This window comes from Alligator mississippiensis, chromosome 2 (assembly GCF_030867095.1).
Source record: "Alligator mississippiensis isolate rAllMis1 chromosome 2, rAllMis1, whole genome shotgun sequence".
Taxonomy (NCBI): domain Eukaryota; kingdom Metazoa; phylum Chordata; order Crocodylia; family Alligatoridae; genus Alligator; species Alligator mississippiensis.
Window position 1 is genome coordinate 265,708,453 of NC_081825.1, and position 25,049 is coordinate 265,733,501.

General features: G+C 40.7%; 1 protein-coding gene across 5 annotated transcripts in view; it reads right to left on the bottom strand.

Annotated features, from left to right (window-relative positions):
* The window catches only part of CEP128 (centrosomal protein 128), a 366,371-nt gene that overhangs the window by 169,565 nt on the left and 171,757 nt on the right, over nt 1-25,049 (bottom strand). For all 5 annotated transcript variants that reach the window (XM_059723138.1, XM_059723137.1, XM_059723139.1 and 2 more), the window contains exons 16-17: nt 9,701-9,877; nt 6,389-6,448 (exon numbers count right to left, since the gene is read on the bottom strand). In XM_059723138.1, coding sequence (XP_059579121.1) covers nt 6,389-6,448; nt 9,701-9,877 — 237 coding nt within the window. The remainder of the gene's footprint in view (nt 1-6,388; nt 6,449-9,700; nt 9,878-25,049) is intronic.

A 25,049-nucleotide genomic window follows, 5' to 3' on the forward strand; every position in this document is an offset into this window, starting at 1 on the left:
AACTAGAACTCTAAGACCTCTGGCACACATTCATGTAAAGACATGCGAAACATCCCCGTGGAGATAAAGACACCATGTGGGATCCCCATCCCAACAGTTGCACTTCCTTGCCATTCCATATTTATGCTATGATTAGTAGTGGCATAAGTGCAATGCATAAAGGGGCCTAAGTAAATATGAGAGACAAAATGACCAGTGTGACCTCCAGCACTTGTTAAATTGAAAACAAAAGTATAACTGCACACATATTATATACAGTTGTGGCAACAATATACAGTCAACTAGATAAGATGACAGATGGAACAAAGATATGCAGTAGGAGATCACTTCTTTAATCAGAAACAAAAGGTGGGTAAGTTCAGGTAACATCAAATAATTCACGTTCACTTGCATGAAGAGCACATAAATTATCATCTCACAAGTTTTGAGTCAAAATCTTCTATATTCTCTCACAGATAAAATAAAACAAAGTAATATAAGGCAGCCCTTGTTCCAGGCAGTAACTACAGTTTCCAAGAAGTCTTCTTCTCTCCTGCAATCTTCTGCTCAACTCAAGATGGAATACTGTGCACTAGGATTGATTATCTTCTTTAGCTACACTGGTGGGAGCCAACCTTTTTGGCAGGCACGCCACAAATTTGCCCCACATCCTCCTCAAATATATCCCCCTTCCCTTGCCCAATCTGCTGCTCTACTTTTGTTTCCTTCCCAATTTGCTCTTTTGGTCTCTGCTTCCTGCCCTATCTGCCACTGTGCTGTCTGCCCCTTCCCAATCTGCCAAGCACAGATGCACATGCTACTTGTGGTGCCCACACCACAGGTTGGCCACCCCTGAGCTATACCATTTCTTTCAAGCTAAGGCCAACTGCAACCTGCAATATCCCACAGGTCTGTATGAGCCCCACGAAGCTGTATATGAAAAGTTAGTCTTGAACTTGTTTTTTTCCCCGCTCTTCAATAATTGAACAGACAGATTTATAAAAATTCTCAAAATGGTAAATTTTATGAATGGATATTTGCTTGCTTACTACAGAAGATCTCCTTATTATCTATCACTATGAGGTATGTACAGTAGTACATGGGAGTTTGATAGTAATATTTCCTGCTTCTGTTAACAGGAAATCATTTTTTTTAATGTTATTGCAAGGGCAAAAAAATAAATAAATAAAATCAGCTACAACACTTACACCTCCACATCATACCAATGCGAATAAAGGAGGGGGAGGAGAGACTAAATTTAGTGTACTAACTAAGGATACGAATCTCTCTTCTTTTACCAAAAAGGAAAAGAAATCTATTTCTGCTATTCCCTTAAAAGCTATGCAACCAAATTTTTATAAGGGCATCTGTGGTCTAGTAGTTATGGAAGAAGTTTGGAAATTAGAAGCTAGAAGGAGGCTTGGAATAGGTGCACAGTGTTCAAACTGCATTTCTACCACCCACTTAATTTGAGGTCAGACAAGACATTTGACCTTCATATGTCTGTGTTAGCTTTGCTTGAAAGCTGCATTTCACTTAACTATATAATGCATGACTAAGAAAAAAACAACTTACTCTCACCTGCCTCCCATAACGGGTCAATTAAAGTAAATGGCTAAACTACAGTAGCTAAAATTGAAAAAAGAGACTTTCCTTATACATTTCTACTGCTATTACAGCAAAGCTTTGTTATCCGGCACCCATGGGGAATGGGGGTGTTGGATAACCAAATATGCTGGTTACCTGAGATGCCAGTCGCCCCTCCCACCGCGTCAGTGTGCCAGGGGACAGAGAGGGGGCCCCAGGCACACTGGGGAAAGGCTGCTATGCCCCAGGCCGTGGGGGCTCGGCAACACAGGCTACTTTGCCCTGGGCCGTGAGGGCTCAGTGAACTGGAAGTGTGGGCACTTCCAGTTTCACTTTTGCCACATCGACTGGCATGCCGGTTAGTAGAGCATGCCAGTTTGTAAGGGGCCGGATAACACAGCTTTTACTGTAAAAGTTTTGTTTCTAAAACTAAAACCTAAGTACAAGCCTCTTCTACAAACACAGATTCCCAGAACTAGAGAAGAGGGATAAAGCAAACAGAGAAAAATAGTAAGGAAGAATGAGCCAATTCCGTACTGGGTGACTGATATTAAATATCTCAATAAGAAGCTGAAAATATTATTTTTTAAGTGAAGGTACTAAACAAAGACCAAACTGATTCTACATTCAATCTATTCCAGGTTCCGGTACTGTGTTGTGAATTGAAAGTAGTCTATACCAAATTTGTAATCCAACCCCTAGACCACAATTAAATATGGGATTTGAGCCTCTCCACAAAATGTGCTGAAATCTCTGACTTCAAGCACAGTCTATACACAGGTGACAGGATTATGGCAGCACAGTAAATCCAAAATTGAAGACCTAAAATCTAAACTAATTTCTATTAATATCAGTCACACAAATCATAAAATCATTTAACGCTTACTCCTCTAATGCCCTTTCTAAGGCCCCTGACACATGCTCATTTAAAAGGCGCCATGGGATCTGATCCCCAATACTAACAACTGTGCTTATTCCATGCCACACATCAGGGATCAGATCCCAATAGCACCCTTTCTACTTGCCAGTGCAGGGGGAGCCCAGGATCATGATCCTAGGCTCCCCCTGTGCCAGAAACTTAAAAACTAGATGCCCACAGGTTTGGGGACAAGGCCAACAGTCAGCTGACAATCAGGGGCTCAGAGTTCCAGGCCAGCTCAAGAGCTTAGTAAGAACCTTGGCCAGAGCTGATAATCAGCTCATTGTCAGCCCTGGCTACAAGTCTGCCACATGTTCAATTTAAAGATGCTATATAAACCAGCCATAAAAATGTAGGACATTTGCAGCACCCTTGCCATTTATGCCACAATTAACACATTAATTGCACACAACTATAATGTGTAGAGGAGGCCTAAAGCAGCATGATCCCATACTAAGAACCAAGGACCATTAATACCTGTTTTATAGCACATTATACTTTGCCCAATTCCTGAATTCTTTTCACACAGGTGAAATTGGTGAGAATGACCCTCCTCTTTTTTGAAAGGCCTTTTATCTCCTAGTAATCAGCTTCTTTTCTTTTGCTAATTTTGTGTTGGCTACCCCTGAATTTCTCTCACCCCCTCCCCTCTGCTATTTTTCACTATGGTGTACCTATCTCCCTGTGATCAGTGACTTGAGGAAGAATGTCTTGCATTCAAAAACCTGTCTATTTTTATCCCAACGACATAGCTGGTCTAATAAAAGATATCACCCTAAGAAATATTTGTCTCTGATCTGATCTATTTTAACTTGTTTATCAAATTTTACCCGCTGTCAGAGAAGAAAGCTCAGCCAGTTAGCAAACAGGGTAAATAATCTGTGTGTAGAGGTGCACTGATATATAAGTTGCATACTGGATGGGAACCAATAACAGGTAAATTAACATTATCAGCTATCAGCCTTTTTGACTGATAATATCACCAATAAATGCTACATGCATGTGTGCAGCCACAGCATGCATGCAGCCAGGAATGCAGCCTAGCAGCTTGAAGAGCAGCATCCTGCCAGTAAGTCTGTGGAGGGAAGAGGCTTGGAGGTGGCATATTAAGTCCCCCACAGTGAGAGAAGGAGAGGGGCAGCAGCAGGCACTGTTCAGTCAGGGCACGGTCTGGGACAAAGCGGAGACATGTGGGGGATGGCTCCCAGCCATTGCGCAGCCCTCTAGGGTAGGCATCTGCCCCCCAGATTTGTGCACGAGGTGAGGGCAGGCTGCCCATTGCTGACTCAGGGCAAGGGGCTGTGCCAGCCTTTTCCCAGTGGGGGGGCTGGGCCATCGCTGTACTCAGGGTGGGTGGGGGTGGGCTGGGCTCCACTGCATGGGGAAGGCAGTGGTAGCAACACTGGGAGGGGTGGCTATGGGGAATCTTGGGGTGGCTATAGCCCCCCAAACCAGCCCCTAGTACCGTCCCTGCTCGGGTCAATGCGATCTGCTGCAACTGAGCTTGCCTCGTCCCACCTACCCCGATCACAGCCCTGGTCCATCCCCCACAACCCCTCACCAGGAAGAGACTGGCTTAGCCCCTGGCCCCAAGCCCACAGTGGGCAGCCTGCCCTTGCCCTGTACACAAATTCAGGAGGCTACATGCTCCCCATGACTCCCCCGGGGGTGCACGTAGCAGCAGACAGCCATTCCCCACCACATCCCCTGGACAAGCTGCCCATAGTTCTGTCCTGTGCCCCACCATGGGGTTGCATTTACCACCCCAGCTGCCTGTCCCTGCCCCTGCCCCATTCCCTCCCTCACTGTGGGGGCCTTGGTCTGTCCTCCCACACCCCTTCCGCTCCTCCCCCTCAACCCCCAAGACCTACAAGCAGGACACTGCTCTCCATGTTGCCTGGCTGCGTTCCTGTAAATCAGCTATCAGATCGGTATCAGCCAATATGGCTGGTTAATAATCAGCCATCAGTATTGTCTAGGAAAATCTTTATTAGTGCACCCCATCTATGTTTAAAGTTTATAAAAAAATCTATGTTTAAAAAGTTATCAGTATATCTGTGTGAAGGAAGGTTGTATTTTAGAAAGACTATGGTTATCAAACTAGAGAAACCTAAAGAAATATGACAAACAGGATCAACTTTCAAAAAGGGAGCATTTTAACTGCTTCCCCTGCAAAAGTTAATAAAGTAGTTAATGCATAAAACATTCAACCATCCTATTTAGAAAAAACAAAACAATTTGCGTCAATTTTGAAGACTAAATTCAACTATTTAAGTGTGATGCGTAAGGATTTTTTAGCCCTCCTACAAGAACAAATCTGAATGTAACCTTGATTATCTTTAGCTATTGGCCTGTATACACAATGTGGGGGTGGGGAGGGGCTTACTTCTCATTCCCTTTAGTTATTATCTACAAAACCAAGGAAAACACCATTTAGATTTCAGAAATTTTGGAAACCGAAGTCCTTTGCTTCTTTCTATTATTCATTAGCCCATGCAGTGTACTAGAAGTAAAAATGCAGTTACCTCAGATTTTCAAAGGTTCACTCTGGAATCATAATCCTTAGATATTTCTTTTATCCCATTTTTAGGGCTGCTCTTTCTTCTGAATTAATCAAGGTGCTAATGAAAGGACGGCATTTCTACATTCTATTTAAAAATCTCAGAGCTCTTCTACCCACTACTCTAGAAACTTGTTTGGGAGATTTATGCAAATGATTATTAAACACCCCAAACAGATCGTTTTAATACTGCTTAGGATGTTAGCATTGCCTGTCTGAATACTGAGACGGTTCTATATAGTTCTGCCAATTCACAACTTTGTCTCTGCTATTTATAGCAATACTAACTCTTGGTCTATGTACATTAAATACCAAACCATCAGTAAGCTTAAGCCATCTTGCTAGCAAACAGTTTCTCCCCAGTCAATTGGTCAACATTTCTTCCACTCTTGTGACCTTTTCACTGCAGAGAGAAAGCCTCGTCTCGTGTGGCATAAAAACTGTTTTCATCATGAGAAGCTTAATCCTATTAAAAGATACTGGATAAGACTACTTACAGGACTTGCAAAGTAAAAAAGCTAAGGTTAGAATTTACCAGTGATCTCTTTGAACAATTAAGCTAAGGCACAGTAATAAAAGCTTACAGTAGCTGGCATGCAAGGCTTATAAGAGGTTTCCATCATGTACATACTCACATTATAGGCCTCATGGGATTAAGCAGGGGAAAATAAGGAACAGCACATTCTTCAAGAATCTGTTCTAATAGATTTAGATTTAAAATAAAACCGACTTATATCAAGAATATCTTGCCTCTTTGTAACACTATAGAAGAAAGCCCATCTGTTGATTATAATTTTATTTTATTTAATCTCAAAAGAATAAATAAAAAAGAGAAAAGGACACCCAGTCTCAAAAAGGCCATCATTTTTCATTCATAGATGCATTTGTTTTGCTATGCATTCAAAATTTGGATATGCTGGAATAATCATGTCAAATTAAAGGAGAAAAATATAAATTTTACTATACAGAGAGTGATTTCTTGCTGACAATGAGTCATGTAACCACCAAAAAAGGATTATAAGGCAGCTAAAATGTGAAGTCTTTCAGACATATGGATGTATTTCATAAGAGAAGTGGAATCAAACATGCCTTCAAACTGGAGGCAACAGACTGCTACTTATCAAGAGACTGCAAAATACTTTGTTAATTGAAAAAAATAGCTACAGTCCTTCAGCTTAACAGACAAGTCACCAAATTGGAAATAGCAACATACCTACCAAAGGAGTGTTACAAATTTTATATTGTATCCCCCTGCCCCAAGCATAATTTAAAATACAATTTTAATATGCAAATATAATTGGTACATATATATTTATTCAGTACATCCAGTAAGATCCAGTTACCTTTGTTTCTGCTAACCACCGATGAGGGTCATTCTGCAACCCAGGTGCAAGTGATATTGCCTTAAAAAATAAAAAATTTAAAAAAAGGTTAGACCCACAATAGAATTTTTCTGGTTTACTGAAAAAACAACCAACCAATAGTTTAAAAACTCATTACTAAAGACTGATGTTGGAAGGCTTATTCATAAATGGTTTAAAAGACTATAACTTTACATCGGTCACATTTAAATGGTACATTATGTAATATCATTTAAATCTTGTTTAAAATGCAAGGCAGGTCAGTAGCTCTTTGGTAGAATGTAATTCTGCTTCTGTCCAAGTTTCAGTATAAAATCACTACAATAATTAGAACACCCCCAAAATACTTGAATATTGTGTTATATTTCTATAAAATCAACAATGCATCAAGATGTGCATTTTTAGTGGGAAGTTTTGGCTGCTCCTTGCTGAAAATTAGGTTTAATTTACAGGAATATGAATCACTATCATTTATTTTTATTTTTAAGGATGAGTTTGGAAAGCATCCAAACCCATTTCCCTCTATTTTTTAAGGGCAACAGACTGAAAAGCTACTGGAACTGGTAGTACATTCCGGAGTGCACAATGGGACTTTATTTTGGAATGGGATCCACATCTCTGACAAGCTGCAATATCACAGAATAAAAGAAATGTACAGGAAGTACCACTCAAAATTAGTTATTCCATTGCAATGACTGTGCTGTAGTGCCTTCATGTAGGTAGAACACAAAATATTATACTTAGTTCAGATATCCTAGATGGAGTATCATATTCTTATGATTATCTGTATAATAATTCCAGTCACTTTGTGTTATTATGGAACACACATGATGTGTCTCTATTAGGCATTTCATCAATCTGTAATAGTGCAAATAGTCCTGCATACCTTTCCTCACTGCTGTCTCCCAAACTATATTATGTAAAGATAAAATATTTCATCAAGTTAATGTTAGTCTCATGTTCTATGTTATTTATTTAACAGTAATTTTCTTTTAAGTAGATTCGTTTTTCATTATTTTTTAAAATGTGCAGAAGGAAAAAACTCAATGTATAGATTTGTACTTTTAAGGAAAGTCTACTTAAGTTTAAGTTCATCGTCAGTTTAACAGAGCAAATATCATTTTAGGTGAATGATGGAAAAGACCATGATGCAGGTTGACATATTAAAGCTCTATGATGTTATTTCTTTTAAAAAATTAAAACAGTTGCCTGGCATTAATTTAAAAGCATTTTACTGTATACCTCTCTTTGGTGCATACCAAATGAATGCTTGTAATAAGTTTATTCCTTTAACAGGGCTTCATTGGGTTCTAATATCTATGCAGAAATTTAAGGAACAGTACCACTGTTCTTAGTACTGTACAGTTGTTTATATTAGAAAATATTACTGAATTTTGATCTAAGCATGAAGCATCTATGTAGCTAACATGTTATACACATTGCTGCATGAGAGATGTAGACTCTTCAAAGTGAAACCAGCTTATCAAAGTGTCCATGACCTACGTTTAACCAATTTACTTACTGGAGTGAAAATGTAAGTGTTTTGAGGATATGTTTTCACATGGCAACACATGACTGGTTGAAAGAATAAAACCCCAAAACACACATCTGTATTTTTTTTTTTTTACATTAAAACTGCAATAGATGACAGCTACTAAAACTGATCAGGTTTTTGCTTCTGGAAGGGCTGGAAGGATACTGAAGTTTCAATATTTACCCTTTCAGACCCCTCACAGGGATACTTCTAACTAGAAATAAAAAGTTTTAACTAGCCCCCTTCCAAAGCCCTTAAGAACACCCCAACTGTTGGGATGAAAAGTACCACTGAAGTAGAAGAAGAAATACATCCCTCTTTTCTCAGGGCTGACTGCACTGCTGCATAACATCCTGATGACTGCCAAGATGGGGTGATGATTTGGGCAAGGGGAAGGAGAGAGAGAAAGAGATATCAAGAAGCTCGCATTTGCTTTAAGTTTTTCCGTAGCAAGTAATTAAAGTTGCCTGCTAACACTAAACAAGTTAGAAGCTGAAGGCTTTCAAAAGAGAAAAACCAGATCTCCATATTTTGGAATTACTTTTAAATTACACCTACAATTTCCAGGAAGGGTGTGAATTAAAATATTAATTCTATCTATACTGCCTAATGTAGCCTTTACTGATCAGAAATGGGGTGTGTGTGAAAGGAGGAAGGTTAAGCATTCTGCATTTTATTATGCAGTGAAACATTTAAAATATGACATCTGCATGCCCAGACTGTCATATTCAGCTCCAACATACAAATGCTTTTAAAATGTTTAGAGAAATTTCCCCAGTGAAAAGTCTTTTAGCTTAAAAAGAACACATACACACACATCAGAGCAACAATATGTACTTATTTTTTTTAATGTATTATATGAGCTAAAAATGCATGTAAAAGCAGTCACCTATAGTTTCCAGTTTATAATTTAGAAAATGCATTATAGTCCTTGCAAATATAACCCATTGGGTTACTTAAGTAAAACTCATAAGAATTAGAATTAGAAAATGTATCTGGTGTACCTATCAACTAGCTAGATATAAGCAACAAAAATTAATCATTTGAATCTTTGAATTTTTGAATCTTTGAGTCATTTTGAACTTAAGAAAAACTTCACATGAACAGGATCTCTGATATTTTGAAGGTACTTTGAAATTTCCAGTATTTGAGAAACTACTGGAAATTTGGCAAACATTGTGATTAACCAAACAGCTAAAGCATAGTGCAGAGTTATATTAAAACCCAGGGGCTTGAGAAGAATGGAAACATACTTTCTTTGTTAACCATTCTAAATGAGGGAGACATATCACATAATATGAAACTGTAACTGATATATAAGTAAGATATGACATTTGAGATATTAATATTACTTCTGAGCAAGACAACAAAGAAGTTAATGTAGAATGACAAACTTATTTTCATCTTTGAACAAACACAATGAGGTTAGTAACGAAGCAGGTGATTTATAAAAGCAGCTAGCATTAACTGGACACAGTTATTTACAAAGAAAAACAATAGCAAGGAGAAAGTAGTTTCTGGTGATGCACATAAGAGTGTTCTCACTGTTTTTTGAAAAGGTACATGACATGACATATCAGTCCACCCACAATATGCTAAATACCATATTTTAAAACTATGACATTTCTTTCACTGGTAATTTTGCACTCCACAAACTATTCATATATGACTACCAAGCATCCATACATACAATTCTATTATAAGTGTCTATCAGAGAGCTAACTAAAAAACTCTATGGTAGACTGAGAATTCATATTTACTCTAAACTTCTCCACAGAGTCCCTGAAGAAGATTTCACAAGCAGCTTCTATTTCACTTCCTATCATATTGAGAATAGATTCCTGTTCCATCTCCAGGCGATGCAGTTGATCCTTAAGCTGCAATCTGGCCTCCTCCATTCTCTGCATGTGATCTTCTTCATTGCTCATCTGTTTATCCTGGACCAAAAAAAAAAAAAGATATATATATATATAATATTTACTACCTGAATGAAGAGGAGGCATCCCTAGATATCCTATAGCTTTATACAATATAAGGAGACAATACTGTCTATTTACTATTAAAGTAAGCAGGAATAATTCAGAAATAGGACGTTTTGCAACTAATGATCCACTACATTGGCAAATTAATCACTTTCAGATGGAAGATTTTGACTCATTTACGCAAATCAAAAAGAAAAAGCAAAAGAAAAATCATTTGTCATGTCAAACCATATTTCCACCAACGGGCCATTTTAAAACTAATGTTACTCATCTTTCTTGGAAATAAACACTGAAAATTCATATTCATAGCACCAGCTAGTGCATCATAGATGGCACAACACCGTCTCACAGGAAAGGATTTCCTTGGGTCACTGAGCCTAGTCCCCACTATTGTAAGTAGCCACATCATGGGAAGTAAGGTAGAACCATCAGCAATGGTGAATATCATGCATAGTTTGTACTATACAAACACAAACAGCAATGGACTCAATGACTTGCGAAATAGACAGTACAATCATGGAGTCTGATACAATAGCCAAATCCAGAGCTTTCATCAGTTGTCTTCTTCCTCAAGCCAGAAATACCTAGTGCCAATACTTGTCTTTTTATCTTGTATTCAGATCTATCACAGGTATCTAAGCTCAGCAACTTCACAGCCAGAGATCCTTGAAGCAAAACAGCTTTTGTTTTTCTGGTACTCTTTACATGCCCTTAGGTTAAGCTTGTGTTGAGAGAACATCTCTTAACGCAGAGGCTCTAGCTGAGGAGATTCACACATCTTAGATGTTCATCCAATGCCAAGAGACTAAATATAACAGATACCTTTTAAAATGTGATCGTTATCTTTGGATTGGCCATGAAGTATTTAGGCAGAACTCAGTCTTACAACTACCGCACTTACTCAAATATAAGATGACCATGAATAATAATTAGACTATTTATGGAAAAAATATAAATTTCTTATAGTTCTCCACGTGAAGAATCTAATTATTGGAGGTTAGCCTTAAATTTGTCCATTTCCTACTGCTACAGCAGAGAAAATAAATCTAGATGATCAGGTAGAACCCTGGCTCTCTTCCCATCCTCCCAGCTTCTTCTCCCCACAGCACCTCTCCCATACTCCTTACTGTCTGACCCTGCTCTCCCTGAGCACATGGAAGTCAGAAGCAAATTTGAAAACACCAATTTCAAAATAAACAGACCTGTAGTAATTTGCATATAGCACCCATAAATTTTATTTATGCAGAAATGATACATCGTACCTTTTTTGGAAACTACTGCAAGGTTTAGCACATGTACTCCATAAACACACTTTTAAGTAGCACTTTTGTACTTACTTACATAGTACAAAGTATGCATGATATTAGCCCACAGCCAAAAAGCTCATGATTTACCATATAATTCATTGGGCTGGGCCCCAGCAGAGTCAACAGTGTTTCAAGCCATGGTGACCCCTAAACACTGCTCAGTATGTGTATGTACTTCAGATACCCTACACAAAGTATCCATGAGTTAATTAGTCTCCAACTCATGACTGGAATGCAATGTTCTTGTTTCAAGTTCTGGGATCCTTCAAAAATGTATATGTATAAGAGGCACAGGGCAACCTTGTCTGACTCCACCTCCTGGAGGACAGGGCCACATTAATCATAGGCACCAGGCTAAGAGAGGGGGTGACAGAGGGAATCTGGGTGAATTGTTTGGGACCCTGTTTCATGATCTTTGCCAAACATTTAAGGCTAGTGAAGAAACAGAAATCCTTGGAAATGGGAAAGAAAGGCACAGCTCAGCTATGAGAGTGAAGAACAAGTTGAAATATATGCAACCTAGTGGCTCACCATGATTTAAAAGGAGTCAGCACCAAGGGAGACTGTACTTAATGGGCAATGCCATATATCTTATTCAGGTGGTAACTCTCCTTACTCAAGACATTGAAGAGAGCTTTGAGGCTGGGGGAAGGTCACTAATGTCCCAGTGGACTTCACTGCTGCATATGACACAGTCTGGCTCTATGGCCTCTATTACAAGCTCCTCTGCATGATATATGCCAAAATGATCATTAGGTTTATTATGCTCATGCTTCAAAACTACAGTTTCACTCTCAAGACCATTGATGGACTTGAGAACCACCTTAGAAGCCTCAAGAATGGCATTCCACAAGGCTCAGTACTTTCTCCATTGCTTCAACATGTACATTGTCAACCTGCCTGACACACCCAGTCCAAGAAGTATGGCTATGTGAATGACCTGGCTCTCACCAAATCAACCAAGCAATAGGAAGCCATTGAATCCACTTTGACATCAGACATAAACACCCTCGCTGACTACTTTCATAAATGGCATCTCCAGCTCAGCCTCACTAAAATAGTTGCAACAGCCTTCACCTAAATAACAACCAAGTGAAAAAAGAAATAAAAGTCAAGATTGGTGTCTGGATACTTGAACTTTGTCACACTGTCACTTATCTAGGAGTCAAGCTGGACTGGACCTATCTGGAAGGAGTCCAGGGTAAGGTTAAATCGCAGAGGAGCTCTTATCCATCACCTCGCTGGCACTACCTGGGGTATAAGTTTCCAAACACTCTGTACCTCTGCTTTGGCACTCACATATGCTCCTGCTGAGTACTGTGCACCAGTATGGGGCCAGAGCACATTCACTAAGGTAGTGCATTCCAGACTTAATAGCATAATATGATTTCAACCACGTCATCTACGAATGCCCTTAGGGCCCTCCTTCAGGCATCCAAGGTCTTATTGACATGGACCATTCTACATGTTGCTGGCTTTCTGGCCCTCATGCTTCCGATGTATGAGTGTGGAAAAACTCACCTCATCATCATCACCATCATCAGGTGGGCTGCAAAAATCTGTCCTTGGGGTAGGTTCCTATTAGCATGTTTGTCCAATATGGGCCATGTATTATATTGTCATGCTCAGTGTTGGCTGCATTTAATTTCATAGTTAGTGTCCAATACTAAGCATATGCTGCTTGTGGCAGCAGTTTAATGACAGACAGTGTATTTAGTGAGGTTTCAATGTATGTGAATGTAAGAGAGGTGTTTTCCCCACATGCTGATAGGTGGGGGAGGGGAGAACCTCATCTTGTAGTGAAGAAAATTTAATATTTCATAATGCAAGCAATAAAAACCTCCAAAATAAGGCACCAGAATTACCTGGAGAGAAGATTTGTTCACATTCCTTAATTCTCTGGTGGGAAGGAATGGACACAAGAGTGTGTGCTACACTTATCTTTGACAGATTCAAAATATTTAGGAACACTGAAGAACACATCAGTACACTATCAGAAGGTTCCAACAGTTAAGCTACAGTGACTGATTCCCAGGTATATGACTATGCAGGACATGCAATTCAAAGAAAAATCTGCCTTTTATCATACACCTGTGCACAGACAGCTTACTAAATCTGAGTCAGGGGACTGTAACATATATAATAAAAAATATGGCATTTGCTTACACCAGAAATATACCACCTGCTGCTAATTTTATTTCCTGTAACTTCAAGAGGAAGAAAACAAGCTTTTAAAATAATTTTAGTACGGCTTTTTGAGTCCTAAGCACAAAAATGATAGAGATTTTTTTCTGAGGCTGGGATTAGAAATATTTAAACAACACCAGGGCATACAGAGAAAGGGGAGCTCCCCAAAAATCTATTACTACTAGAGACGACGTTAAACAGAAAACTGAGTACACACACAAACTTGTATGGTCTTTGCAATGAACACATATACATATGCGTATCATCTTCCCTGAATATGTATATTACATATTTTGTATTAATATGCCATATTTTAAAAGAATATTTTCAAGAAGTAGTGATAAGCAGGGATCCTGGTTTTCCCTGATAAAAAACTGTAAATTCTCTGATAAAAAAAATCACATCTCTGATTAAAAACCAAAAACCCATGATTAATGTTTTATTGATATATTTACAGTTTTAAAGCAATTTGGAAGCGTACCACTGCCTCAATCACTCTAATAAAATACACTCTAAGTACCTATACATTTTGGTATTTGATTTTGGGGTTTTTATTACGGAAAAAAAAAAAACAGCTCGCCCTGCCCCCTAGGTCACAGAACACAGCTCCAGGCCTTTCACTCTCAAGCCACAGCCCCCCAGTCCTGCCGATGCCCCTCTTTTTCCCCCCTCCCCAAGCCTTCTGACCTGCCAGTACCCCTCACTCCCCGCCCACAGCCCTGCTAGAGGGGGCCCCCAGCTGCCAGAGTTACAGGGCCAGGGGCCCAGGTCTGCAGCCCCATCCCCCACAGCAGTGCCCGAACCCCGGTTGCTGCCCACAAGAGGTGGTGGCTGCTGCGGTGGAGCGAAGCACAGAGCCTGACTCCCCCTCTCCCACAGGCAGCAGAGCCAGAGAGGAGCCCATGGTGAGGCAGGTGTGGGCTGCCTGCTGTGGGATCGGGCAGGATGGGGAGGCTCCCCACTGCTGCACACACTCCCAGAGGGGCAGGGGGGACCTGTGCTCCCTAGAGCTGTGTGCAGGGTGGGTGGGGATAGAGGCAGGCTCCCAGCTGTGGTGTGCAACTCCCCACCCTGCTGCCCTCCCTCAGGGCCGCCTCATCCACGCAGGCAGTACCCATTGCAGCAGGGCAGAGTGGGTCTGGGCGGGGAAGCTCCTTGCCACTGCGAGCTCTGTGCTGTGCTGATGAGGCATCCCTGCATGTCCCGCAGCAGCAAGGGGCACAACCCCATGCCACCACCTCTGCCACCGTGGGGCACGCAGGTGATGCCTCATCAGGGCAGCGCAGAGCTTGCAGTAGCAAGGAGCTTCCCTGCCCAGCCCCGCTTTGTCCCTGCCACTCTGGGTACTGCTTGTGAGGTTGCAGAGACCCTGCGGGACAGCAGCAGGGTTGGGAGCTCTAGCTTACAGCGGGCAGCCCGCATCCATCCCCAACCCAGCTCTGCATACATATCTGGGGGGCACGGGTCTCCCCTTCCCCTCCCAAAATGCCCACAGTGGCAGGGAGCTGGCCCACCCCCCTGACAAGCTGCTTGCAGCCCCATCCTGCTCCCAACCCTCGCCCCGTTGCCACACATTCCAGCCCTGTGCCCCAAGCCCCATGCACTGCCCAACTGGGCAGCAGCCCTGGCCCCAGCCCTGCCCAAATACCTCCCTTCCTCCCTATGGGGGTCTCAATCCCCTCCCCCCCGCACTAGACTTACCTGCAGGAGCTGCTCTCCAGGCTCCCATACATGCACATGGAGCCCCCTACCTGACCACCCTCCTTCCACTCACCCCAGCCCCTTGTAGTCTGGAACTCTGCCAGCTTGCAGAGCACTCTTTGCATAAGTGAAAATCCGCATGTTTCTCTGTTAAAATAAAAAAAAAATCTGTATTTTTCTTGGTAAAAGGGAAAAATCTGTGTTTTTTTTTATTTTTCATGGGAAATGGAAAACCCAGATCCTTGGTGATAAGCTAACAGACTTGTCCTACAGGGCCGAGAAACCCCTCACTGTTTTCAAGATAGAGCTTTACCAGTTAATGGAAGAAACTATATTTTGTTAGTTGTCTACAACAAAAATGGACTGGACCTAATGATTCAGAAGACCCATTACAATATTATTTTCTATGTTTCTAGCTTGAGTGCAGAGGGGCATGAAGCAATGACAAAGTGTTTCCCAAGCTTTAAAATCAAGGGTGCCTCTTAGATCTGCAAAATTAGACTCAACATTACAAAAGACTTATTTTTACTTGACAGATTGAACCTAAATATTTGCAATCTTAAGAGAAAATATTGAAATTAGACTGCTCTCATAATTCAAGTTCATTTCCTTGACTAAATCTAAGGAATTCTAACTTCATAAAATAAACTATAAAATCACAGGAAAAAATTACCATATTTACCCAAATCCAAAACAACTTCAAATTTAAGATGCCCCCCACCGCACAATAATTAGATTCTATGTACAGAAAATGTATATATTTGTTATAATTTCCAGGTATAGAATCTAATTATGAGAGTGTTATCTTAAATTCATTCCCCGTACTACAACAACAGGGGAAATAGCGGCAGAGAGGCAGAGAGTCGTGGGGGCAAACCCCTCCTTACCCTGTACTCTACCCACTTCTTCCCCCCTGAGGCTTGCCCATGTCCCGTGAAGTACCTCAACCCCCTGCTCCTTATCCACCCCCCACACCCACTTTGGATTCAAGTAAATACAGTAGATGTGTCGAGTAGAAATTTATGTAGCTCATGGAAGAAACACTTTACTTGTCCAGATATGTTTGGCATAGATGCATGGTAAATGCATAGTTCGGTGTAAACAGAGTAAAAACAGCAGTCTTCCTTTTTATTTTTAGGTCATTTTTTAGCACACTGTTTTAATGTAGTTATTCACAGTATTTAACTTGGCAGGTTAATGGTTTGTTTTATAGCTTTCTTTGTAAAACACTACAAACTAAAGAGAAAATTATATTCATATTATCAGCATCTCTTTTATCATTATTGTATGACAATCAACATAACTATTCCCATGGTTGCTTTTCCATGTATAAGTCTCACAAAAAAATTATCCTCTATTATACAATTCTTCAAATCTCTTTATTCTCGACTCTCAAAAACCCGAGACTACATTTGTCTCTCAGTATTGATGCAGTATGCAGTTTGGTCACAAAAATGAAGAAAAAGATGGTATGACAAATAGAACCAATAGGGCCTCTAGTAAATATCTTGTGGTATCTAGGGCCAGAATTAAGTCAGTTAGCTTCTTCAGCATCCAGTATTTTAAGTGGTATATTAAATTTCACATTATTTAGAAACAATCTAATTCATACTAAAAATTAAAGTGAATGGATTGAAAACCTAATCAGATTTGCAATGGTCACGCATTCTTTACTAGGAGTTAACTAAGTTTACATCCAATCAAGTAAGCTGTAATCAAGAGTTATATGATTGATGGCTATGCAATGAGTGAAAAAAACCTCAGGTCCAGTGGAAGAGGTCAAATGCCCATATCATAAAAGCCAAAATATTATTTGTATTGATTCAAGAAAAGGCATGTAAGGGTGAATCATTCCTGCAAGTTCAGGAGGTAGAAACTGCATCCCTTTCAATCACAAGGGAGAAGTTCAACCAAGGTAAAGTGAGGATGGCAGCAGACTCCACATTCCCCCAAGCTCCACCACTAAAGGCAGGGGTGTTTGTTTTTTTAATACTTATATTACCTTTCATGTACCCCACTTCTGGTCCCTCCTAAATTAATTTGCCCAGTGCCAGAATAGCATTAGGTGAGGTTTTTTTGTTTGTCTGTCCCGATTCTCCCTCCCCCCTGCCCTCTTTAATGCCTGGCATAGCTATAATTCCCAATTCTCACACCAAGCTTTCAGGCACTGAACCAAGCCCACCCTCAGTTGAAATACACTAAAGAACATCACTTACAATATTATATACATAATCACCAACATACTTTTCAAAACAGTGACAACCTCCTTCTGAAGAAATGTCTAGGAACTAAGATCAGAGCACAAGCATATACAGATGGAAGGCTCTAAGCTTCCTAGACATGGTACTGTGAAATGAAATCAAAATCAAACTTTTCTAGAAGACTTATTTTTCTTTTGGAAGTATGAGAACAATTAATTCTGCTCCCAATGAAGTCAACAGGAGCTAGATTTCATGGGGAACCAGATCACGCCCAGTATCTACTTTAAAATAAAGCTGTGATAAATAAATCTTAACTTTTTATTGTCCTTCAACATTTTATAAAAAAAAGGCAATATATATATATACATTTGTGAAGATTGTGAAGGATTGTGAAAGAACTGCATTGCCTACATTTCAGTGCAACACCAGGAATAGAATAAACCATTAAAGAGGAAAAAATGAGTTTCTAGTTGTGTAAGAGGAAATTAAGCAGAATTTATACACCAGTAATATTTAATTTAACTCAGAAAGTCATGCCACTAAATGGTCAGATTGAAAAATGTCCATCTAATTTTGTGGCAATATTTTTATATCCCCTCCACTTGATGTTAATTTTCATCACATTTTAAGACTTCAGATAGACTATCATTTGAGAGAGAGAATTCATGGTTGAGTTTTATCTAGAACTGAATTTAAATGTGAAAGATCAACCTTGTACTTCTTCAAAACACACTTGTGGCAGGAGACTTTTGACCTGAAATCCCCCTTCAGGTTGAAGGCAAGAAAAATTTGGTTGGTGACTCCAAGAGATGGATGCTTGTTCACACAAAAATATACCTATGAAATTAAATATCAGTAAACTGCAGACAGATTAATGCAGGGGCAGGCAAAATATGGCCCATGGGCCAGATTCAGCCCTCCAGGCCATTTTATCCAGCCTGCAGGGCCCTGGATGCCTGCCAAAGATGACAGGAACCAGGGGCAGTAACATCCAGGGGAAGCTGGTGGAAGGACCCAGCAGCCAGGCTAGCCTGACCCCCCCCAATGTCCCCCCTGCTTCTGCCCCGCACACCAACCAGAAGCCACTGCCTACTAGAGGCTTCTGGCCTGGGCCTCTGCTGGAGAGGGAAATTCAGGTAAAGGGGGGGAAGGGGGCAGGGGAGGACTGTGGGTGATCACCCCAGTCCTCAAGCCCTCAAGCCTGGGCTGGCTCCTGCTGAGTCCCGCAGTTGCGGCCGTGCAGCCAGGAATTATGCAGTGCTGGAGCACCGCGGTGGGCTGGACAACAGGAAAAGTGGCAGCAGGCAGGAGAGGAGTGGCAGCAAGAGGGCGCACAGGAGCGCAGCAACAGCTGGGTGGGAGCATGGGGCCCACACCAGTATCCCGGGGCCAGGGCCGTTGGGGCCCAGAGCGGGATGGCAGGAGCACAGGGTCCAGGCCAGCAGGGGCTCTATGAAGCTGGGCCAGGCAGAGCCACAAGGGAGTGGGAGGAGCCAACTCAGCTCCATAGAGCCCCTGCAGGCCTGGCCCCACACTCCTGCTGCCCCACCTGGGCCCTGCTGGTGCTGGCCCCGCACTCTTGCCTAGCTGTTGCTGCACTCCCATGTGACCCCTCTCTGCCACTCCCTCTGCCTGTAGCTGCCATTTCCCTGATTTTCTGGCCACCCACCCACTGGCCACTCCGATACCACATGGCTCCTGGCTGCATTGCTGGACTGTGGGAGCACAGGGCCCACGCCAGTACCCCAGGGCCTGGAGTGGGGGGAGGGGAGGTGCATGTATGCACCTATGCAATGAGGGAGAAAGGGGAAGAGAAAGACAAAGAGAGCAATGAGGGAGGTACAGTGTGTGTGTGTGTGTGTGTGTGTGTGTGTGTGTGTGTGCGCTCGCATGCAAGCATGTCCCACATGCACTCCCCACCATACATATACACCCACACCCCCAAGCCACCCTCCTCCTCACACACAACCCCTCACAAACCCTATACCCACCCACACCCCACATATCCACACACGCACCCATATGCTCCCACACCTATACACCCCCCACGGGCCCCCTACAGACACACCCACACCCTCCCCCACACCCTACATACCCACCCACCCACAGCCCCCCACAAACTTATACCCACCTACCCCGTCCACAATATACAAGAGTAAGACTTCATCTTACGCTATTGTGCAGCCACCTGTATACACTACAAAAACACATGTAAATCAAGAAAAAAAACATTTTTTGAAATCAAATTAATGAATGTTGTAGATGTTCAATTTTTAGAATATAATTTGATAATTTTCTGGTTCCAAGATGGCAAAACCCCTTGCTGGAAGAATTACTTCCAGGTGCAAAGGGAGGGATTATCAGGGCAGGACTTAAGGTCACAAGATGGCAACCAGGGGGTAGGACACCTGTCAAAGGATGGGGCTACCATGCTGCCCTTGACAGCATGCCAAAACTTGGGAAGCAGCCCTCTACCCAAAATAATTGCCTGCCCCTGGACTAATGCATAATGGAAGAGCTATATGGGGATTCAGACTACTGACCTGGGCTGTAGACATTAATGGTATGCCCAGATTCCATGAAAATCCATAGAAATTTTTATTTGTATCCTTTGTGACATGTTTTAGCAAAGCAGGGTACAACACAGGTAAGTCGTACAATCTCTCCAAAGCAGAACAGCCAGTAAAAAGGAATGAATAGTACATATACTAGCCAGACTCTAGTAGAGTTATGCATCCATACTTCAAAGCTAAAGGCAAATGTAAACAAATTTATGGATTCATTAATTTTTAGAAACATTATTGAAGGTCTATGCTGCAGTCTTCATAAGTACTTTAAATCAATTTACTAATAAAAATGCTTTCATTTATAGCTACTATTTTCTGTTGCACAGCAATTTCTAAATTAAAAATTCAAGTCCCAAATAAACTTTATATTCCATTAATGGGAGTATTTTCTCTGTCATCGAGCTATATTACTGCAGTTTTCTCCTTCTGACCATCTCAAATCCTACCCTGCATCCTTACTATTGTGTAAGTACTGGTGGAAAGCCTGCAACTTTTTCTTTTTTTTAAGTTCACAGCTGCTCATCATCAAACCATGCTTTTGTAGTCTCGAGGCTAGACTACTGCTATGTGCTCTATATGGGGCTGCCCATGAGAGCTGCCCAGAATCTGCAGCCAGTGCAGAAAGAATCAGCCCACCTTCTGACAGGGGCAGGCCACCAGGACATTTGTCCATGCTCCAGGGGCTGCACTAGCTTCCTGTGGCTTTCTGGGCACAATTCAAGATGCTGGTCTATAATGCCCTACATGGCCTGGGTCCTAAAGAGCTAAAGGAACTGCCTTCTTCATTCTGCTCTATCATAATCCCTAAGGGCAGGTGAGAACAACCTCTGGCAAGTACCTTCCGTGTCTCAAGTTCACTTACCCAAAGCATGCGGAAGGTCACTCTATGGCTAGGTACAGACACTCAAAAAGCCTGTGGTGAAATAGATCTATGTTACATGGTTTTCTGCAAGTGGTATAGTTTAGATCGGTAGCAAACAGAGCAAACATTCAACCTTTAATGGGGGGCAAATCTTAAACCAGGTTCCGATATTTTTAAACCAGTCTGTGTGCTGAACTTCTGTTCTGTTATGGGTATAGACCGGTTTCTGATCACTTATACCAGTAAAAGCATAATGTCTGTACCTGGCCTAAGTTGTTACTCTTCTGCTCTGGAACTCCTTCCACTCAAAGCTTTCCAACATGCAAGCCTGACAATCTTTCAAAAGCAGAGTAAGATCTTTTTATTTGGGTGAGGTTAAGCTTGGCTATTTGGGGGAGGAATTGTTTCATTACTGTTTTATTATTTTATCTGTTTTTATGATTTTGTTATTTTAAGTTGCCCTGAGCATTTTTGGGGAAGGTAGCATAGAAATCTACTAAATAAGATAGAGCCATGAAAATCCTCCTCCTCTTCTTTACTGAGAAAATTTCACTACATCTCACTTTCCAAATTTCTACTGGTTCCTCTTTCTCCAAAAGCATTATAATTTAAAATATTGTCTCCAATTTCAAGAGCAACACAATTGTGTCCTTGACTACATCTGACTTCTTGTGTTTCCCTACCACCTCCAACTAATTTGGTTTATACCTAACCACACTCTTTATCATATCTCCCACTATCATTTCCACAAATGGAACTATGAATTGTTATGACTACAGGGAGAATAGACACCTGGAACTAAAATGAATGGGAAAAGAATGAAGATTGTAAGTAAACTCACCTCTTTCAATTCTCTGCTCAAACTATATTTTTTCCAGGAAATCTCTTGGTATTAATTTAATATGCAAGAAAGTGTGATTATTTGAATTGCAATTAAAACTCCTACATTATTATGGAGTGAAACCTCTTCCCTTTCCATTGCCCGATACATCATGTCTATTTTTACTATCATTATTCTATTTAGACTTAATTGCTCAGAGTAGGAACTAATGTTCTTTTCTGTTCAGCACTGTCTCAACAGAGTTTACGGTACTCTCATAAAAAACAACAATAATTCCAGTAAGAAGGCCAAAGACAATTTATTCATTCCAAAGGAAATGTCTTCAATCCCATTAGTACTTGAAATGTATTTTTCTTACATGAATTTTTGTTAAAAACTAGAATTTAGTATATTAGTGGTTTGAAGCATTGAAAAGAATACAATAAAAATGATACTCTCAAGGACAGAAAGACTAAATGCAGCAGACTGGAAATAAACTAGATTTTTCTCCCTTATCCTCTTAAATTTATGTGATTTATTAATATAGAAAGACACTTTTGGCACACGAGTGAAAGCAGGATATGACTATAAAGTTAAGAGTCTAACAATCTGCTTCAGAAACTAGGAACTCAAGACTTAAAACTGTAATGCATTTAAACAACAGCAGAAACAGTAAAGTGAAGGGCTACAAAGCAGAGACATATTTTATATATATACTACAAATTACCATAAATAACAGCCTACAACCTGCAAAGTCTCAGTGAGTGCATGCGTGCGTCTAGTTTTGTGCGTCTTGAACTAAGAAAAAAAGGAATTATATGCAAAGCTATAGAATTCTATAAAGGAAACTAGAGATCGCAATTACCACATATTGGATAATATTCAAGATTTCTAGTAGAAGTCAATACCAATACATTTGTTAATTATTTTTTTACATATTGTTTTGCCTTTCACACATTTTGTACGAACAAGTCAGTATAGTCACTGCCCTCAGGAAAAAGCCCAATAATCTTAGCTTTCAGTGAGCACTTGTCCAGGGTCAATAGTTCATTTATTTATTTTTCTCTATCTTCTCTTATTTTTCCTGGAGGATTGCTTTTTTGCCAATTTGACTAGCTGACTGTAGAAAATTGATCTAACAGGAGTTACAAACAACTCTTGATCACAGTGAGCACTTGATTGTGAGCCTGCAGTGAAACATATGTACTCAACAGAGTAGCAGACATTTGACACCAAAAGATTTTTCTTCTTTAATACTGTATAAGGATTAAGCAACCACTCAGATGGGATCCAAAGAATACAACAAAAGGATCAAATCAGCTTTTTCCTTACTCCTGGGGAACTTTGATTCAGCCAAAGTCAATTTTGAATTTCTGTGTATTTTTAAAATTATGTCCATGGTTAAACAAACATGCCTGTCATCAGAACATGAAAAGCCAAGCCAGTCTTCCCATAATATGAAAATGAAGGCCGGTAAAAGTAAGACTTGAGACCATCTAAGCCAAATTTTAAGCAGCATTTTAACTGTGCACTGGACTGGAGACCACTGAAAACCATGCATCATTTCCTGTGGGATACTACCTTCTGTTTGTTTTAACTTCTTACAAATCTTAAATTTTATTAAATATTGTTTAATTTAATGAAAATAAGGAACCAAGTTTTTAACTTTACACATTTGAGATTAGAGCATAATATTAATTCATTAACAACAAGAATGTATTTGGTATTGCTCAAGGTAAATCCCTGTTTCCCTACAAACAAGGTATGTTGAAGACAACATGCCCTGGAATAAGAACATAAAAAGAAAGATTTCATGCTGTGTGATGAAGAATACATTTAAAAAGTGATGCTACAAAACTATATTTAGAACTGGAAGCCAAAATGAAGAAACTATAGAACAACTTAATGCCAGGCTGTCCTGCAAACCATGTGCAACCAATGATGGGTTAAACTGCATCCTCCAGGCTCCTGCTCAGACTCCATTTCCCCATATCACTCACACTAGAAGAGCAGTCAGAGTCTTCAGGTTCCTCCTCCCTCCTCTGGCTCCTGCTTCCTGCCCCTCCCACAGGGGAAGAGGAGTGCAGCAGCACAAGAAGCTGAGAGTGAGCCTGGAGGTGTAGAGCAAGCCTGGAGGCACATGGTATAGAAGAGGACTCTGGTGCAGAGGTATGGCACCCATGTAGGCACACTGTATAGAAGGGTGGGGAGGTCATGGGAACACTGTGAGTTCCCATGACAGTGAGGGTTGCAGGCACACACTGTAGTGGTGGGGTGCTTGTGCATGATGCAGTGATGGGGGAAACTCACAGGCACAAAGTACATGTTGGGGGGGGTATCAGAGGCACAGTACAGTGATGAGTAGAGTGTCTGTGGGCTGGGCAGCCCACAGGATGTGCAGTCCCCAGGAGTTTGGAAACTGCACAGCCTGATTTAATAAAACAGTCTTCAGGAGTTGCAGACTGGCTACTAGGTTCTGGGGGTAAAAAAATAATTCTCAAAGGTAAAGTAAGAGCTTCATGAATTTACAAAAGAAAAATGAACAAGCTTTAGTTCAAGCACCCCCACCGCCATTTTTAAGTGCTGGGACACTGATATACGAGACGTGACAGCACTTTTAATTAAAAGTGCCACACCCCCAGAGTATGTGTACAAGTGTCCATTGGCACAACATTTTCCTAACATCCACTTTCCTTGGAAATTCCTTCCCTTCTTTGGTCCACAACAGCTAAAGTTCAGATTCCAAAGCTCACATGTTCATCTTAATCCATGAGGAGTAAAAAGAGATTTGTGAGATTGGTGACAGACACCTATGTTAAGCCATATGTAGTTAGAAGCTTAATGTTTTTAATATTTTAGCTATTGTTGGTATACTATTATATTTATAAGGACTATCCAAGGAATTAATAGTTTAAGATGGGGAGCTTTCTTTGTAATTTAAATGGATTAAGAAAGCGAACACACATTCACTTTAAAATCTTGGCAGGCCCTCAAAAACTTTTTTTTAAATCTCTAATATCTTAGGTAGATAAATAATTATTTTTAATGTCACCGTTATTAGATAATGAACACTGATAAATGTCTGCCAAACAAGAAGTGTCACCAGTTTCTATAAAACACAGGAGAATAAAATAAGAGGCTCAATATTTCTTGATGTGTCTAATTTATTGAGTAGGGGTTGTAGTAACAAGTCTCTAAGGCCAGTGTTGCATCCTGAGAACTTCAGTATTTTGAGATCATCTTAGTTTAAATGCTTATATGAGCATGTAGCAAAATGCTGGATCTCTGATAGTGACGAAGTGGGTGGGCAGATGCATCTCAACTGAGCGTGCAATACAACCTGCCTTTAGTCATTGTTGAGGGATAGGTAAGTGCTCAACCGTAAAGAGGAAGGGCTGACTATGAAAAAAGGCTTATAAAACAGCTGCCAGAGAACAGCAATGTTGGACTTCTTGTCCTTTGCTCTTCATAGCTAGGAATAA